We start from the raw sequence: 20,386 nt of genomic DNA, 5'->3' as shown, positions 1-20,386 counted from the left end.
ACATGAATCATAGACAATACCAGGATCCAAGAAAATTGCATATATATATATATATATATATATATATATATATATATATATAAACCCAATTCAGAGATTCTCCTGAGTTCTACAAACACTGCTGGGCATGGTATGAATAGCTAGATGAGCTACATCTGGCCCACAAAGCATCTAAATTGCAACATGTATTGTGTGGAGTTATTCTGTACAGTAGTGCTATTTCTGCAGACACTTTACATACTGAACAATCCTGAAATATTTCATTTGAGCAGAATGTTTTATGATGTGATGACAAGGTCTACAATAATACTCAAATATCAAAGTGAATATATGCACTTGATGAATTATTTTAAAATCCCAATAGCTACCATCATAGACAGAAAAGTATTTTCTTCTTGCAAAGGACTCTAACCAGGGCCCCCTTCATGTCTCTGTTCCTCAAGCTATAGATGAAAGGGTTTAGCATGGGAGTCACAACTGTGTACATCATGCCCATGACAGTCTCCTTCACGGTAGAATTATTAGCTGATGGGCATAAGTACAAACCAATGACTGTCCCATAGAACAGTGACACCACAGACAGGTGGGAGCCACAGGTGGAGAAGGCCTTACGGATACCTCGAGCAGAAGGAACTTTGAGAATAGAGGAGACAATTCGTGCATAGGATACAACGATCAGCACAAATGGAATAACAAGAATAAGGCCTCCAGTGATAAATATCACCAACTCATTAACATGGGTGTCAGAGCAAGACAGCTTCAGCAGAGCAGACATGTCACAGAAAAAGTGAGGAATCACATTGTCCTCACAGAATGACAACCTGGCCATGAGTAGGGTGTGCAGCAGGGCATGGAATGTAGTCAGCACCCAGGACAGCACCACCAGACTCACACAGAGCATAGGACTCATAATGCTGGTGTAATGGAGGGGGAAGCAGATGGCCACATAGCGGTCATAGGCCATGGCCACAAGGAGGAAGCTCTCAAGATCTGCAAAAAACAGGAAAAAATACATTTGTGCCAGGCAGCCTGCATAGGGAATGGATGGAACTTGACTCTGCATGTTTTGCAGCAATTTGGGCATTGTGACAGAGGAAAAGCAGAAGTCAGAGAAGGACAAGTTGCTGAGTAAAGAATACATAGGTGTATGGAGATGGGAGTCCAGTTGAATGAGGACGATGATGAGCAGGTTCCCCAGGATGGTGATGATATACATGGCCAGGAATAGAGAATAGAACAGGTTCTGGTGCTCTGATGGGATGGGCAGGCCCAGGAGGAGGAACTGGGAGATGACAGTTTGGTTCTTTTTTGTGTTTCCCTGCATCTAGGATCTTTAAGACAAAATAAGATGCCCTTAAAATCCAAGTAAAAGCGTATGTATGGCATGTTCTCAAATACTTAATCTCATCTTCATACCTGAAATTTGAATCTGAAACCAGAATTACACCATGTCAGTCATCTAGCACACTTCCCCATCAGCATTAGAAGCAACAACATTGACCCTTCTCAACCATCTAGAACATATTCATGGGTTACTGCTGTGGTCTCCAGTTCTCCTGATGATAGTAGTACCATTCATTCTCAGTAACTGCAATTGGCTGCTTTTTAACAGTATATTCTATATCAGTGTTTCCTGGAGCACAGTTTTGAACATTTTTCCCTTTAATTATGTACGTCCAGCCCTCAAATTGCTCCCATGGCATCAGTTGCCATCCAAACTTCATGGACACACCTACCAGCTTTGATACCGAACCATCAAGTGCTGAGTAATTAGCTTCTCCTGGACTTACCAGCCCATCTTCACATCATCAAACCTCATTTCCCCCTGACCTTTTCCCAACCCACTCCTCCATCATTCATACCTCAGTGTGAATGGAATCTAGGCTCAAGTCAGAATCCAAAATGTTTTCTTTCTTACATATGTTTCTCTAACAATCTTGAAAGTCCTACAGATTTTGTGCTTCCCTTTATCCTGTATTTTTCTACCTTCCCTGCTCCCTTATTTCCTCCCCATTTTATGTCTTTTTAGGTTTTATTAATTTAGTTAATTCTTAGACAATTTGATTCGTGTATATAATGTATTCTAGTTACTTTCTCCCCTCCCCTACTCTCTTTTCTGCTTCCCTATCCTATTAACCATCTGTTTTGTTCTTGTCTGTCCCTCTCACAGACTCATGACTTTTCATTTGTTTTGTGACTTATTTAGCTTATCTAGGGACATCTGTGTTACCACTAGATTGGAACTATCCATTAGAGTTTGGTAGAGTCATCAGTGTGTACCCAACCAAAGACAATGATCTCCCTTTCCCTGAATCTAACAGTACAAAATAGTTCAGTGATGAGAGGTAGAACCCTACACATGCCTGGCTGTTGTTGGGGCCATTCTTATGTAGACACTTAATGCAGTCATGCATAATTGTTAAGAGCTCATGGTTGCAATCACTGTATTGTCTAGAAGATGGCATTTCACAACCCTTCTCCCTACATTCTACCTTTTGCATTCTTTTCTCCATCTCTTCCAAAGTGCTCCTGAAGCCTCCAAGAGTATGATATGAATGTTTGTTTAGGGCTGAGTTGCTATGTAGTCCCATACTGGCCTCAAACTAAGCAGTCTTCTGTCCTCAACTCCAGAATGCTAGGATTGCATCATGTCATGCTATGCCCAGCATATAATTGAACTATGCTTATCTCATTTCCTGAATTTGACTGAGCTGATATTATAACTGGATGGTTAGATCAGCTTTAATTTCAATTCCCTGCTTCCATGCTTACTGTAGTTCAATTTCTTCCCTCTCTAGATATCTGGGATGAAAAATCTGGTAATCATTACCATGCTAAAAGCTTCATGAATGCTCACTGTTTTTAAGATGAAGGTGAAATTTTTTTAAAGCACAAAAGGCAAAGTGTTCCAGGAGAATTGTCACTTGCCTGTCTCCACATTATCATGTGACCCACTGCATAGATGTGTCCTACACAGCAAAGTGTGACTACTCAGTCACAGTCTCTTCACACCAGCTTTTCTTTCTGTCTGGACTCACCTTCCCTGTGCTTCCACCTCACCTGGCTTCTCCTCCATTTACCCTCCATGCATAATAGAGTGACTTCATGACTTAATCGTTCATGCCCTTCTAGACAAGACTCTCTCTCTCATGTTTCCACTGCATCCTATGTTCATCCCATGGCACTCTAGTCCCTAATCACTGGTCCAGCTAACTTTCCCCTCCCCCCGTGTAGCCTCCTTGCAGGAAAAGACAGTGTTGCCATCTTGTGGCATGGACAGCACCTGGCATGGTGCCTGAACATGACCAGTGTTTCATGAATTTTTGTTGGCTGTCCCTTAGACTAAGACACAGATTCCTTCAACTTCAAGGACTGCAAACACTCATCTAAGTTGATCACTGCTATTATACCTTCCCAGAAGGAGTCTCTAACTTGAACTATATAGCATTAGCATTGGACATCTTATTATATAATTCCTGGGTATAACTTCTGGCCCATGGAAAATATTATACTGCCTAAGCATGATATTTTTTACCCTAAATTACCACTGTCAGACATTATTCACAAATAATTTGTCCTTTATTTTGATAAATTTGTGATTTTATGATATTGGGATGAAAATAATGTGATAGATTTAATTATTTGGGAGGAAAGGAAGGAAAAGGGGTAATTTCTACTCTTTAGACCATACTCCAATCTCTCTCTAGATACAAGCATATGTTGGGTGCGCTTCAGAACTAACTAAAAACTGAAGAGAAACAATGAGGTGCATGGAACCTTGTTCCTCTAAAGATAAACAACTGAATCCAAAAGCTAGAATGTTCACCCTGCGGGTGCTATTTAGTCAAGCCACACTGATAGTGCTTGCTTGCTTTCTTGTTTCTATACATTTAGATATAATATGTTGGTGCTACAATAAGGAAAATCATTAGAATATTGTACATGAAGCCTCTCAAAATGCTGTGTTCCTGGGAAATGACAAAGATCTCAATTTGGCAACTAGATGTTATAATAAATCAAAACTGAGGGATATCACCTGGAAGTCAGTACTAGTCATTAAGAATATAAGTTTGAGCCATTCCCATGATAGTGCCTCTCATCTCCCTCACCTTGTACATATGGCATTCTCAGCCAAAGCTTCAAATAAGAGTCATAAAGCACAGAGCTTCTAGCTGGAGACATAGCCCAGTAGGAGAGTGCTGGTCTAGCATGCCCCAAGACAGTAAGTTCAATCCCCAGCTCTCAAAAATAAATAAAACACAGGGGTGTTTAAAACATATTTTATGTGTGGAGAACCTAATTGCTTTGCTAAATGCTGATGTTGACATGGTAGGCTTGATTTAGAAACTAAAATTCAACATGTTAGAAGTTCAACTTTACATTTAGTGATAATTTTGCTGGTCTGGGGAGCACAATTAGAATGATAAGATGATATGATATATTCTTTAAGCAGAATATTCTCAACTGTTCCCCCAATTAATGTGATGATCATAACCTCTAAGATCGAGGCTGTCTAAAGTATTCTAAAGTTCCTTAAGTATTTCAATAATATAGCCAATATAACCAAGGGTTAAAAACATGTGTATCTGATGTTTACCTCACAGTGATGCCATCGTGCTGAAATGATTCAACTTGTAAGAGTGCATTTAATTATTGTATTAATAAATACTGTCCTTAATAAATGACATAAATAAATCCCATAGAATGTCACAAAACCAATAAAATAAAAACCTCAGGTTACAAGAACACTAAGACATCAGCTGAATCACCCTCCAGCCAGCTTACCCAGAAATATCTCAGGGTGACTCCAGGACCAGGTCTAAGATTCTGCTCCCATTTAGCCATTATAGGCATATGAAGAATGGTCTCTAAACTGTCACCTGTGTGTACATCAACTCTGCTCACATTTCCCATTCTGCTCATCCCTGGTCCTAGGGGGTTCTGCATCCCAGCGGAGTCAAAGTCCTAGAGGAACTCATTTAAAACAAAGCAATTATCCAGGATCCTTCTAGAACCAATTCTCTACAAGCATGTGTTTCTGATTATAGCCCCTTATTACACATGAATATACTTTGGGAAAATAGTAGGAGTGGAAGAAGCTGATGGCTGGGTGTTTACTCATTACCAAGGTCCTCTATCAATACACCTTGAATTTGAGGAGGTGATAAAGGAGTCAGGAGGATCCAAAGAAGATATCAAAGACTATAAACACTTTGTCCACAGTTTTCCACAAGAGGTCCCTAGATGTTTTTAAACAGAGTACCATCATCAAAGACATGTGCTTGAGAAAGAGTCCCCTGGTATATACTTTGGCTCTAAGACAGCTCCCTCTAAGTGGGCCCTAGAATATACAGGCATGTTACTAATTTAAATCAAACTTGCATGACCCAACTATGTACACATGGCAACATAAGATGAATTCCCCCAAACCATGTTCAATTCACCCTCAAGTGAACATACACAAGTCCAGACTCCTACTTCATTCAGTTATTTTTACCTCTCTATTACCTCTCTACCTCCATAGGAAAGCTTTAGCATCACCCACCACCACCATCCCAACTTCCTCCATTGTACCAAAATACCTCAATGCCATGTTCTTCCAGTCCCTCTAAGTAACCATTTAGCCAAGGTGACTGTTGTAACTCCTTCCTCTGCTTCTCCGAGATTCCCCTTGCACTTGGCAGTCATCAGCTGAATGGGACCCTTTCACTACTTGGGAATCTGAATACTTGTCAGCTTATATGGTTATTGTCCTTTAAATTAACAATTTATTTGAGGGCATGGAAGTAGTAAGTGGTGCCCAAAGAATTTCCCAAGGTTTCAGACACAACATTTCCTGCTTCCATTACATACAGAGCATCCATATTTCCTGTGGCTATCAACATCATCCACCTGAGGAAGGATGGCTCCACTGCTCTGAGCACATTAGTTTCCATACGAACAAAAGCATCTATGTGGTAGCCCCAATCCCAAATTCAGTGAAGCCACTGTTATATTTCCCAGCAGAATAATTCACCTTTTGAGAACTCATACTTTGGGCATGCCAATTTCAACCTGCCATTTCTTTCTCTTTTTTTTTCTTTTGGGGTGGGGGAGGTTCGAGACAGGGTTTCTTTGTAGCTTTGGAGTCTGTCCTGGAACTCACTTTGACCAGACTGGATTCCAACTCACAGAAATTCCTCTGCCTCTGCCTCTCAAGCGCTGGGATTAAAGTCATGTGCCATCACCACCTGGCTTCAATCTGCCATTTATTTACTCTGTAACTACCAGAATAAGTTTTTCACTGGCTCCAGCTAACTTCAGTAAATACAGCTTGACAGCAGTTAACTTCATTCCTTCAGCACACACTATTTGACTTTTGCTTGGGAAGTTCTCTAACTCCATAGAGGAAAGTATTGTAGGAATTCCCTTAGCACTTAGAGAACTGGTAAGATCTGCCATTCATTCTGTGTTGATTATGTTAGAGAATGTGAGGGAAATGGATTAACGTCCATTTTTTTCTCTTGTTTTTCTGTGTAAATCTTAATTTTCAACACCATTTGATAGAAAGACTATAGTCTATTGATCTTTCCATTTTTCTCAATTAGCAATAGCTGGTAGAAGAATGGATCTATCCCAGTGTGAAAGTTCATGTCTGTAGTTCCAACACTCAAGAAGGGAGGAAGGAGGACTGAGAGTTTGAGTTAGTGGTGGTGGTTTCAATGTAACTGGCCCCACAGACTCATAGGGAGTGCCACTATTAGGAGGTGTGGCATTGTTGGAGTAGGTGTGGCATTGTTGGAGGAAGTGTGTCTCTGTTCTTCCTGCTGCCTTTGTATGAAGAAGTAGAATTCTCAGCTCCTCTTCAGCACCATGTCTGCCCGCATGCCACCATGTGTTCCCACCATGCTGATAATGGACTAAACTTCTGCACTGTAAGCCAGTTAAATGTGTTCCTTTATAAGAGTTTCCAGGGGAGGTGGGGCTGGAGAGATGGCTCACAACCAACCATCTGTAATGAGGTCTGGTGCCCTCTTCTGGCCTGCAGGGATACATGCAGGCAGACCACTATACACATAATAAATATTTTTTTAAAAAAAAGAAGAGAAGAAAAAATAAAAGAGTTACCTGGATCATGATGTCTCTTCACAGCAATAGAAAACTTAACTAAACAGAAGTCTAGGCTACATAGCAAAACTTCTCACAATAAATCCAAGACCTGAAGTTACAGCTCAGTGGTAGAGCATATGTCTAACAGGTGTAAGGCTGAGTTTGATCTCCAACACACCAAGTGGGGATTTTGTCTATGACAAGATAGTCTGAAATCTAGCACACACTATAGGTTTTTCTCTTTTATCGCACTTTCCTTAATAATGAGAGTGGAAATCAGAGCCTCTGGGTCCTCCTGCTTTTTTCTCTTCTAAAACTGACTTTGATTTTGACTTTCCTGGCTTTCGTAAATAAATTTTATTATCATGTCACCAATTTGTACATAATTTCTGTTAGGTTATGAATGTAAGTTGTTGGCTCTCATAATAAATTTACAAGGAATCAGTGATATCTGAACATGAGGTTTCTAGTTCATAAAATGGTACACCCTTTATTCAAATCTTAGTTTCTTTTATAATTTATTTATTTAAATAAGAAACAACCTTACTTCACATGTCAATCCCAACTCCCTCTCCCTCCCCTCCTCCCCTACACCCATCAGCCTCCCAACCCTCACTCCGCTCCCCAGGGAGGGAGAGGACTTCTATGGAGGATCAACAAAGTCTGTCATATCATGTGGGGCAGGGTCTAGGCACTTCCTCATGTGTCAAAGCTGAGAGAGCATCCCTCCATACAGAATGGGCTCCCAAAGTCCATTTGTATGCCAGAGATAAATGCTGATCTACTACTGAAAGTCCCATAGATTGCTGAGGCCTCCTCATTGACACCCAAAGTTAGGGGGTCTGGATAAGTCCCATGCAGGTCTCTCAGCCATCAGTCTGGGGTCCATGAGCTCCACCTTGTTCAGGTCAGCTGTTTCTTTGGGTTTCACCAGCCTAGTCTTGACCCCTTTGCTCATCACTCCTCCCTCTGTGCAACTGAGTTCCAGGAGCTCAGTTCAGTGTTTAGCTGTGGATGTCTGCCTCTGCTTCCATCAGTCACTGGATAGAAGCTCTAGGATGGAATATAAGGTAGCTGTCAATCTCATTATTGGGGAAAGGCTTTTAAGGTATCCTCTCCATTATCGCTTAGATTGCCAGTTGGTGTCATCCTTGTAGATCTCTAGAAATCTCCATAGTACCAGATCTCTCTTCAAACCTATAAAGACTCCCTCTACTATGGTATCTCTCACCCTGCTCTCTATTCTTGCCGCAACTCAACCTCCCTGGTCCCCCTTGTCATCCCCACCACTCCTCTTCTGCCTCTCTCTTTCTCCCTGTTCCATCTCCTCTACCTCCATGGCACCAATCCTCTCAGGAGTTCCAGTCCCATTCTCCTTCTCATGGGTACCATTCACATCTCTCTTAGGGTCTTCCCTGATTCCCAGACTATCTGGCAGTGAGATTGTAGGCTGGCGATATCCTGTTCCATGTCTAAAATCCATATATGAGTGAGTACATACCATGATTGTCTTTTTGTGACTGGGTTACTTCACTCAGGATGGTTTCTTCTAGTGCCATCCATTTGCCTGCAAATTTCAAGATTCCATTGTTTTTTCCCACTGAGTAGTATTCCATTGTGTAAATGTACCACATTTTCTCTATCCACTTTTCAATTGAGCGGCATCTAGGTTGCTTCCAGTTTCTGGCTATTACAAATAATGCTGTTATGAACATAGTGGAACAGATGTCCTTGTTGTATGATTATGCATCTTTAGAGTATATGCCTAAGAGTGGAATTGCTGGATCTTCTGGTAGACTGATTCCCATTATCCTGAGGAATCTCCACACTGATTTCCAAAGTGGCTGTATGAGTTGACACTCCCACCAGCAGGGGAAGAGTGTTCCCCTTTCTCCACATCCTCTCCAGCATGAACTGTCATTGGTGTTTTTTATTTTAGCCATGCTGACAGGAAGAAGATGGTATCTCAGAGTTGTTTTGATTTGCATTTCCCTAATGGGAAATAGACAGGTAGACAGGCTCAACCTGTTTATTTTTGTGCCAACACCAAACTGTATTCAGGACTACAGCTCAATAATAGAGCTTGAGGTAGGGGATGGTGATGCCTCCAGATGTTGCATTGTTGAGTAAGGTTGTTTTGCCTATCCTGGGTCTTTTGTTTTTCCATACAAAATTGATAATTGTTCTTTCAAGGTCTGTGAAGAATTGTGCTGGGATTTTAATCTGTAGATTGCTTTTGGCAGGATTTCCATTTTTACTATATTGATCCTACCTATCCAAGAGCATGGGAGATCTTTCCATTTTCTGAGGGCTTCTTTGATTTCTTTCTTTAAAGACTCAAAGTTCTTGTGATACAGGTCTTTCACTTGTTTGGTTAGCATTACCCCAAGGTATTTTATATTGTTTATGGCAATTGTAAAAGGTGATGTTTCCGTGATTTCTTTCTCAGCCCTATTGTCACCTGTATATAATAGGGCTACTGATTTTCTTGAGTTGATCTTGTACCTTGCCACATTGCTGAAGGTGTTAATCAGCTGTAAGAGTTCCCTGGTACAGTTCTTTGGGTCATTTATGTAAACTGCATATCATATCATCTGAAAATAGTGAAAGTTTGACCTCCTCCTTTCCAATTTGTGTCCCCTTGATCTCTTTTTGTTGTTGTATGGCTTTGGCTAGAACTTCAAGTACAATATTGAAAAGGTATGGAGAGAGTGGACAGCCTTGTCTTGTACCTGATTTTAGAGGAATTGCGTTGAGTTTCTGCCCATTTAGTTTGATGTTGTCTGTTGGTTTGCTGTATATAGCTTTTATTATGTTTAGGTATGCTCCTGTTATCCCAGATCTCTCCAAGACCTTTTATCATGAAGGGATGTTGGATTTTTGTCAAAGGCTTTTTTCTGCATCTAGTGAGATAATCATGTGATTTTTGTTTTTCAGCTGGTTTATATGGTGGATTACATTGATGGATTTTCATGTGTTGAACCATCCCTACATCCCTGGGAGGAAACCTACTTGATCGTGTTGAATGATTGTTTTGATGTGTTCTTGGATCCGATTTGCCAGTATTTTATTGAGTATTTTTACGTCAATGTTCATGAGGGATATTGGTCTGAAGTTCTCTTTCTTAGCTGTGTGTTTGTGTGGCTAAGGGATCGAGGTTATTGAAGCCTCATAGAAAGAGTTTGGCAAAGACCCTTCTGCTTCTATTGCGTGGAATACTTTGAAAAGAATTGTTATAAGCTGTTCTTTAAATTTCTGATAGAATTCTGCACTGAGGCCATCTGGACCTGGGCTTTTTTTTTGTTTGGGAGACTTTTGATGACTGCTTTTATTTCCATAGGGGTTATAGGTCTATTTAAATTGCTTATCTGTTCTTGACTTAATTTTAGCAAGTGATAGCTATCCAGGAAGTCATCCATTTCCTTTAAATTTTTAAATTTTGTGGAGTACAGGTTTTCAAAAACCTGATGATTCTGTGAATTTCCTCAGAGTCCGTTGTTATATCCCCCTTTTCATTTCTGATTTTGTTAATTTGCATGTTCACACACTGCTGTTTGGTAAGTTTGGACAAAGGTTTGTCTATCTTGTTGATTTTCTCAAAGAACCAAGTCTTCATTGCATTGATTCTTTGTATTGTTTTCCTAGTTTCTACTTTTTTAATTTCAGCCCTCAGTTTAATTATTTTCTGGCATCTACTCCTCCTGGGGGAGTTTGCTTCTTTGTGTTCTAGAGCTTTCAGCTGTGCTGTTAATTCTCTAGTATAACTATTCTCCAGTTTCTTCATGTGGGCACTTAGTGCTATGAACTTCCCCCATAGCACTGCTTTCAAAGTGTCCCATAGGTTTGGGTATGTTGTGTCTTCATTCTCATTGAATTCTAGGAAGTCTTTAATTTCTTTTTTTATTTCTTCTTTGACCCAGGAAAGGTACAGTTGTGCATTATTCAATTTCCATGAGTTTGTAGGGTTTCTGCAATTTGTGTTGTTGTTGAATTCTAATTTTAATGAATGGTGGCCTGATAAGCTGCATGGAGTTATTCTAATTTTTCGTAGCTTCTGAGGTTTGATATGTTCCAAGTATTTGGTCGATTGTAGAGAAGGTTCCATGTGGGGGGGAGAAAAGGGTATATTATTTTTATGTGGATGGAATGTTCTATAGATGAATGTTAAGCCCAATTGGGTCATTACTTCTATTAGAGCCTTTGCCTCTTTGTTGAATTTCTGTCTGCTATTCCTGTCTAGTGGTGAGAGTGGGGTGTTGAAGTCTCCCACTATAAGTGTGTAGGGCTTTATAAGTGATTTAGGTTTTAGTAATGTTACTTTTATGAACATGGGTGCCTTTGTATTTGGGGCATAGATGTTCAGAATACAAACTTCATCTTGGTGGATTTCACCTGTGGTGAGTATGTAATGACCTCCTTCATCTTTTTTGATTGATTTTATTTTAAAGTCTAATTTCTTAGATATTAGGATTGCTACCCCTGCTTGTTTCTTTGGCCCGTTTGATTGGAAAATCTTTTCCCAACCTTTAACTCTCAGGTAATGTCTGTCTTTGAGGGTGAGGTGTGTTTCTTGTATGCAGCAGAAGGATGGATTCTGTCTTCGAATCCATTCTGTTAGCCTGTGTCTTTATATGGGTGAGTTAAGGACATTAATGTTGAGGGATATTAATGACCATTGATTGCTCATTCTTCTTAGATTTGGAATGGTTGTTGTTGGTGAAATTATGTGTGAAATTCCACCCCTTTTTTCTTTTGGCTGTTGGTAAAGTGGGATTATCTAATGCCTATGTTTTTCTAATTGTAGTTAACTTCCTTGGGTTGGAGTTTTCATTCCAGAACTTTCTGTAGGGCTGGGTTAGTGGATACGTATTGCTTGAATCTAGTTTTGTCATGGAATATCTTGTTTTCTCCATCTATAGTGATTGAGAGCGTTGTTGGGTATAGTAGTCTGGGCTGGAATCCATGGTTGCTTAGTGTTGGTAGAATATCTGTCCAGGACCTTCTGGCTTTCAGAGTTTCCATGGAGAAGTCAGGTGTAATTCTGATAGGTTTGCCTTTATATGTTACTTGGCCTTTTTCCTTAGCTGCTCTTAATATTCTTTCTTTAGTCTGTATACTTGGGGTCTTGATTATTATATGGCAAGGGGACATTTTTTTGTGATCCACTCTGTTTGGTGTTCTGTAAGCTTCTTGTACCTTTATTGGAATGTCTTTATTTAGGTTGGGAAAGTTTTCTTCTATGATTTTGTTGAGTATGTTTTCTGCCCCTTTGAGGTGGTTTTCTTTACCTTCTTCTATACCTATTATTCTTAGGTTTGGTCTTTTCATGGTGTCACATATTTCCTGGATATTTTGTGTTAAGGAATTGTTGAACTTAAGATTTTCTTTGGTTGATGAATCCATTTCTCTTAGTGTATCTTCAACACCTGAGATTCTCTCTTCCATCTCTTGTATTCTGTTGGTTATGCTTATATCTGTAGTACCTGACTGTAGGAGGAAGTCTGTATGCCGCCATTAAACATGTGACTTACTAGAGGCGCATACAGATGAGGTAATAAAAGGGCGGTTTACCACACCACAAACCACACCCACTTTAGGCAGGACTAAAGACGTATACATACGTAGGCGTTGAACTACGTCACTAGCCAGGCCCACTTTTGGGCATGGCTAGGGGACGTTACCGGGGAAGGCATAAAAGACAGCACACAGGAAGTCTTGGTCTCTTTTCCCGGAGTTCGGCTTCCGGTTCGGCAGCGGAAAACTGCTTGGCTCATCTGGGTTACTTGTTTGGTATCTTGTGAGTAATTTCTACCATAAATACTTAGTTTTACTTTCAGTAACTGTGTGTCGCTTATCGTTACAGCGTCAATTGGAGCTACAGTTTGGTGTCGGGAGCGGGATTGGAATCCGGACCCAGGCGCCCAGAAAAGCGTTTCTCTCGGCCCGACCAGGCACACGTGGGCTCTCCTTTCGCTAAGTTCCTCACCACTTTGCTCGGCAAGGCACGATTCCTGCCGCCAGGAACCAGCACCTTCTACCTGCCGATAAGGTTAGGTGGTATTACAAGATTTCTCTCGCGGCCACGTGCTGTTTTACTGGTGGCCTGCTGACTTCGGCCACGTGCTCTTTCACTGGCAGCCTGTTGATTTCAGCCTGAATTACTCCACTGGTAACAAACGTAACTGCTTTATACAATGTCAACAGCTAACATTATGATGCAGGATGTTAAGAATTTTCTTGTTTTTTGTATGGATGGGATTTTAGAAAGGGTTGAGGACCTACCTGAAAGGTACTTCCTACCCACGATGGTGATTATTAGTTTCATAATCAATATAATTTTGCTAAAGAAATGGCTCAAAAATAGGACTAAACTTATACAGGTCATACAGTCATCGCAGGGTAGTTTTGAAATCTTAATTCAAAGAATTCAGGAAATGCAAAATTCCTTGCAGGATAGTAAGAAAGGGTTGGTAGAAAATATTCAGGATATTAAAAATGATAATGTAGGTCTTTCAAACAGGTTTAAAGAGACAAAAAACACTGTTCCATGTTTGATGATTTCACTAGCAAATTACAAAGACTGGAACATAAAATTGAAATGCTAACAGAAAAGAATTGTTCCATGTCTGAGAGCAATGATAAACTAACTGATAGAATATCATTTGTGGAAGGCAGTTTACATGCTATTGAGGTACTTTCTAAGGATGAGAATATTAAAAATTTGGAATCACGTGTAAATGATGAATGTAAAAAAATGAAAGATTCCATGACGTCCTTAGAAAATTATTTGTCCCAAGAACTTCAAGAACTCAGAGAAACAATGATGAATAGACTGCAGGATTTAGAAGACACTCAATCTGATACTTCAGAATCAGAAATACAGGCAACAGGTCAGGACAGGAGTTTCCCAAAACTTCTCAAATGCCAGAAAGATCTCCCTAAGATTGCTATGCGTTCCCCTATGGTTTTTCCAGTATCTGTAACAGAAAAACCAGCAACGAAAAAACAATCAAATGGTCCCATTGCTTATCACTCGGAACCTATACAGATGAAGGATCTAAAGAATACTAAGGAGGCCATTGTTTTGTATGGTCTTCATTCTCCCTTTGTCAGAGAGCTCCTAACCTCATGGGCTACTGTAAATAAAGTAACCCCAAAAGACTGGGCCCAATTAGCCTCCGCAGTACTCGAAAATTCTTGTCAAATTCAATGGAGAGCTTTATGGAGGCAAGAAGCAAAAGCTATAGAGATTCAGGAATTACAGAACGGTCATGAAGTACCCCAAGACAAGATTCTTGGGGAGGGTCCTTACGCTGACACGCAGGTTCAATCTGCATATGACGAGCACATGTTGTCTTTGTGCTGTACAGCTGCTTTAAATGCCTTGGATGAGGTTTGTGAAACAGGAGAGATAATGCAACCCTATACCAAGGTATTACAGGGCCCAAGGGAAAGGTTCACTGAATTTTTAGAGAGATTATCCAGGGAAGTAGAAGTACAGGTAGCGAATCCAGAATCCAGGCGTCTCCTTATAGAATCTTTGGCTTATGAGAAAGCGAATCCTCAATGCAGGCAGGTAATTTGGCCATTAAAAATAACATCAGCGCCATTGGAGGAATGGGTCCTACATACAGCAAACCTGGAATGAAAAGTCAGGATACAGGAGCTTGGGTAGGTGAAGCTATTTCTACAGGCTTGAGGAGGCACCAGGATGCCAAATACCCTACCTGTGATGATATAGAGGCCTGGGTAGGGAAGGCAATCTCCAAGAATTTTAATAGGCATAAAGATGCAACATGCTTTAACTGTGGTAGAATAGGACATCTTAGTAGGAACTGTAGACAACGCATTCCTAGAAATAATGCTTTTACCAGGAATGCATCAAACAGAAGGCCTCAGCCTCCTGGTCTCTGCAGGAGGTGTGGGAAGGGGCGCCATTGGACTGATGAGTGCTGATCCACAATAGATAGGCAAGGTAGATCATTAAAGCCAGGAAACGGGGTTCAGGGGCTCAATCGAGCCCCAAAAAGAAAGATTATCCGGTCATTCCCAGTGACAGTGGAAGACAGCCTCTCCCAGGACAATTAGAAGATCCACTGCCCATTTTAAATAATACGGCACTGGATAATACATTAGCTCCAGATGATGAATCAATTACATCAGGAGGAGATACAAAACATATATTTTGGCAAACTTCTATACAATATCATAGACCCAAGCTACCAGTTAAGGTAAATAATAGGGTGATGAATGGCATTTTAGACACCGGAAGTGACGTCACTATCATTAATCAGCAGTCCTGGCCCCCCAACTGGGCTTTAAAAGAGGTTAATGTTCAATTCTTAGGGATTGGACACCTATCTGAAGTTAAACAGAGTGTTAGATGGATTGACTTTATTGGGCCAGAAAGACAGAGAGGAAGGTTAAAGCCATATGTTGCAGATATTGCTATAAATCTCTGGGATCGTGATCTACTCCAACAATGGAATACGCAGATTAACATTCCTCCTGTATCAGCTAGGAATTTTAAACAAGCTCTTAGTGGTAGAAAGAATATAGTAAGGCAGTACAGAAAACAGATGCCAAATGTACAGGCTGTACAGAAGCAAGATACTAGTGCCAAACCTACAGAGCAACCAAAAGCTCTACCCTTAAAATGGCTGACAGATGAACCTGTCTGGGTGGGTCAATGGCCTATGACATCTGAGAAGTTAGAGGCTTTGGAGAAGTTAGTTCAGGAACAGCTAGATGCTGGACATATTGAGGAATCAACTAGTGCATGGAATTCACCTGTTTTTGTTGTCAAGAAGAAGTCTGGTAAGTGGAGAATGGTTACTGATCTTAGAGCCATCAACAAGGTAATTCAGCCTATGGGGTCTCTACAACCTGGGATGCCGTTACCTTCTCTAATTCCTGAGGATTGGCCAATTATAGTTATAGACTTAAAAGATTGTTTCTTCACCATACCATTACAAGAAAACGACAGAGAAAAGTTCGCCTTCACGGTACCTACCTATAATAATTCCCGTCCGGTACAGAGATTCCAGTGGAAGGTACTACCTCAAGGTATGTTAAACAGTCCAACTTTGTGTCAATATTTTGTGAATAAACCTCTAGAAATAGTTCGTAAAAAATTTCCACATTCGTTGATATATCATTATATGGATGACATATTATTGTCTGATTCAAATAAGGATACTTTGGAAAAGATATTTGAAGCAGTAACGGAAATTTTGCCTTGCTGGTGATTACAAATCGCCCCAGAAAAAATACAAAGAGGAGATTCTATTAACTATTTAGGTTATAAAATAGATGCTCAGAAAATTAGACTGCAGAAAGTACAGATCAGAAAAGATCGTTGCCGGACTCTTAATGATCTTCAAAAACTATTAGGAGAAATCTCTCAATTACAGACAATTATCGGTGTAGAAGGGCATGATTTAAAACACCTGAAAATGGCTTTAAAAGGAGATAAAGACCTAAACAGCCCATGAGTACTATCAGCTGAGGCTGAAAAAGAATCAGAATGGGTAGAAAAGAGAATATTAGAAGCACATGTGGACCGTGTGGATCCAAATCTGGACTGTATTCTGGTTATTTTACCATCTAGAGAATACCCCTCAGGAATATTAATGCAGAGGGAAGACATCATTCTAGAATGGGTATTTCTGCCACATAAACAGAATAAAAAATTGAAAACATATATAGAAAAGATCTCTGATTTGATATTGAAAGGTAAATTAAGGCTTCGTCAACTGACTGGGAAAGACCCAGCTGAAATTATTGTACCTTTAACGAATGAGGAAATTTCCTCCTTATGGAAGGATAATGAGTATTGGCAAATAGCTTGCAGTGACTTTTTGGGAAGTATTAGTAATAACTATCCCAAAACAGAGAGAATCAAATTCATAAAGAAAACAATTTGGATTCTTCCATGTATCGTGAGGCAAACACCTATTTCTGGAGTTCTTACCTTCTACACAGATGCAAACAAATCAGGTAAAGCAGGGTATAAATCAGGAAAAATAAGTAAAGTAGTTCAAAGCCCTTACAACTCCGCACAAAAGGCAGAGTTATATGCCATTCTCATGGTACTTAAAGACTTTACAGAGCCTCTCAATATAGTCACGGATTCTCAGTATGCAGAAAGAGTTGTCTTGCACATTGAGACTGCAGAATTTGTTCCTGATAATACAGAATTAACCTCATTGCTTTTACAATTGCAGGAAATCATCAGAAACAGGACTCATCCTATATATATAACACACATCAGATCCCATACAGGTCTGCCAGGTCCTCTGGCACAAGGCAATGATGAAATTGATTGTTTATTAGTAGGTAATGTGTTGGAAGCTTCAGAATTTCATAAGAAACACCATGTTAACAGCAAAGGTTTAAAGAAGGATTTTTCTATCACCTGGCAACAAGCCAAAGAAATAGTAAGAAATTGTCCCAGTTGCTCATTCTACAATCAAACTCCATTACCAGCAGGTTGTAATCCTAAAGGTGTTCGCAGAAATGAACTTTTGCAAATGGATGTATTTCACTTCCCAGAATTTGGCAGTTTGAAATATGTACACCATACCATTGACACGTTCTCAGGCTTCCAATGGGCTACTGCCCTCAGCTCTGAAAAAGCTGATTCTGTTATTACACACCTCTTAGAGGTGATGGCTGTTATGGGTATACCTAAAACAATAAAAACTGACAATGCTCCAGCATATGTCTCCAGTAAATTGGAACAATTCTTCAAATATTATAATATAAAACATGTAACTGGTATACCTTACGATCCCACAGGACAAGCAATAATTGAAAGATTTAACCGAACCTTAAAAGAGATGCTTCATAAACAGCCAGGGAAAACAAAGACACCTAAAAATAGGTTACACAATGCTTTACTAACATTGAATTTTCTTAATGCTGATGAAAAAGGACAAACTGCAGCAGAAAGACACTGGACTACAGAGAAGACTTCTGAACTGAACCAACCGGTGTATTTTAAGGATGTTATGACCTCAGTCTGGAAACCTGGATATGTGTTACGTTGGGAAAGGGGTTATGCTTTTGTTTCCACAGGAGAAGAAAAGGTTTGGGTTCCATCAAAATTAATAAAAATTCGATCAGAACAGAAAACATCTCAGGAAGAGGAAGATAACAGCCCATCTACAAATTCATATTCCACCATGGGTAAAGTGACCTCCTAAAAGGAAAGAGAAGTGTTTTGTTTTTTGTCTTCACAGGTAAAACTAAGCAAAGAATACTGGACATATGGATTCCTGTAGAAGAATGAATAGCTACCCTGAGGACCATCAAACAAACAATAACTCACTGTGTGGTATCAAAGTCTAAATCTCTCTATATTGTTTTTTCATAGTACCCTTTTATCCTTATTTCTTCACATACCTCCGTCCCCATTCATTTAACTGAAGCTGGCTTTGGAGTTGGATTGGCTCTCCTACTCTAAACCCAAGCATATTATTTAAATACAATTCAGAATTTCTGTATTATATCAAAGAGCCATTGATATAAGACAGAAGAAAATAAAATTAGGGACTGTTATCTGTGGATTTCTTTTTCTGACAAGTCTAATTTCCTTCAGGTTTACCATCTTCCCTATTGTCACCTCTTCCAGGATGCATACATATAAAAGTTACAATATTTCTTTGTTAACATTAATGGTTGAGTTTTCCAGAGAACAAGGGATTTCCTGACAGCAATCTTCAACTGCTTCAGAAAGAGAATGAGGATCCACTTCATTGACTTCACCTGATTCGACTGGAGGCATCTGAACTGCCCCACATTATTGACTCCACCTGACAAGCACTATCCTGAAACTGGCTTGAAACTACATCACTCTACACAACTCTGGACCAAGAATCTGAAACAGCACATCTTCTACAATCTGGCCAGAGCGTCATATGAGAGCTTCAATCAACACTAGAACCCCAGTCAGGAACTTCAAACAAGCATCTCCTGCCATACAGAGACTGTCTGATCTACTGAGATTTTGTTATACTAACATTTTTCTTCTCACAGGTCCCCATGAGATTATCATCGTCCCATCTCAGCAGGAAGTAGTTTTGAGAATTCCACGCCCCCTCTCCCTACTATGGATATTATAAGATAGTTTACACCTGTTAGTGTTAGTTTTCAATTATTTTAGAGTTGGGATTGGAAGGAGGTGTTCATATTTGGGTGTTTCTTTCAGATAAGTTTAGGTTTAGATAGAATAGATGTTGGATACATTTTGTTCATGGACACAAGTTAGTTGTCCTTTTTTAGACTAAAAGGGGAATTGTAGGAGGAAGTCTGTATGCCGCCATTAAACATGTGACTTACTAGAGGCGCATACAGATGAGGTAATAAAAGGGCGGTTTACCACACCGCTAACCACACCCACTTTAGCCAGGACTAAAGATGTATACGTACGTAGACGGTGAACTAAGTCACTAGCCAGGCCCACTTTTGGGCATGGCTAGGGGGCGTTACGGGGGAAGGCATAAAAGACAGCACACAGGAAGTCTCGGTCTCTTTTCCGGGAGTTCGGCTTCCAGTTCGGCAGTGGAAAACTGCTTGGCTCATCTGGGTTACTTGTTTGGTATCTTGTGAGTAATTTCTACAATAAATACTTAGTTTTACTTTCAGTAATTGTGTGTCGCTTATCGTTACAGCGTCAATTGGAGCTACACCTGACCATTTGCCCAGCTTTTCTATTTCCAGCCTTTCTTCAGATTATGTTTTTTTATTTACTCTATGTAAGTTTTCAACCCTTGCACTGTTTGAATTGTTGCTTGCAATTTTTGGTTTATCTTTTCATCCATTTGTTACATTTCTTGCATTTTTTGGTTTGTTTTTTCTTCCATGTCTTGCATTTTTTGGTTTGTTTTTTCTACCATTTCTTGCATTTTTTTGGTTTGTTTTTTCTTCCATGTCTTGCATTTTTTTGGTTTGTTTTTTGTTCCATGCCTTGCATTTTTGGTTTGTTTTTTGTTCCATGTCTTGCATTTTTTGGTTTTGTTTTTTTCTTCCATTTCTTGCATTTTTTGTTTGTTTTTTCTTCCATGCCTTGCATTTTTTGCTTTGTTTTTTCTCCCATTTCTTTGAAGGATTTTCTTATATCCTCTTTTAGGGGCTCTATCATTTTCATTAAGTTGTTTTAAAGGTCATTTTCTTCTGCTTCATTTGCATTAGTATGTTGGAGTCTTGCTGGTGTGGAGTCTCTAGAATCTGGCGGTGTCATATTTTTTTTTCTGTTGCTGAGTGTGTTTTTGTATGTCCCATTTCTTCTTCTAGT

The 20,386-nt window shown here is 39.8% G+C and overlaps 1 protein-coding gene across 1 annotated transcript; it reads right to left on the bottom strand.

Moving 5' to 3' along the window:
• Positions 1-370: 370 nt before the first annotated feature.
• On the bottom strand, positions 371-1,324 carry LOC101825121 (olfactory receptor 1468-like). The gene has a single exon (XM_005067421.1). The coding sequence runs from the start codon at positions 1,322-1,324 to the stop codon at positions 371-373; it is 954 nt and encodes a 317-aa protein (XP_005067478.1).
• Positions 1,325-20,386: the final 19,062 nt, after the last annotated feature.

The sequence above is a fragment of the Mesocricetus auratus genome, unplaced genomic scaffold (genome assembly GCF_017639785.1).
Source record: "Mesocricetus auratus isolate SY011 unplaced genomic scaffold, BCM_Maur_2.0 Super-Scaffold_100007, whole genome shotgun sequence".
Taxonomy (NCBI): domain Eukaryota; kingdom Metazoa; phylum Chordata; class Mammalia; order Rodentia; family Cricetidae; genus Mesocricetus; species Mesocricetus auratus.
Note: the sequence above shows the minus strand (reverse complement) of the source record. Positions and strands in the feature narration are given on the sequence as shown.

Excerpts from the sequence above, each read along its gene's own strand:
- LOC101825121 (XM_005067421.1), bottom strand. The coding sequence starts at position 1,324 with ATGCAGGGAAACACAAAAAAGAACCAAACTGTCATCTCCCAGTTCCTC.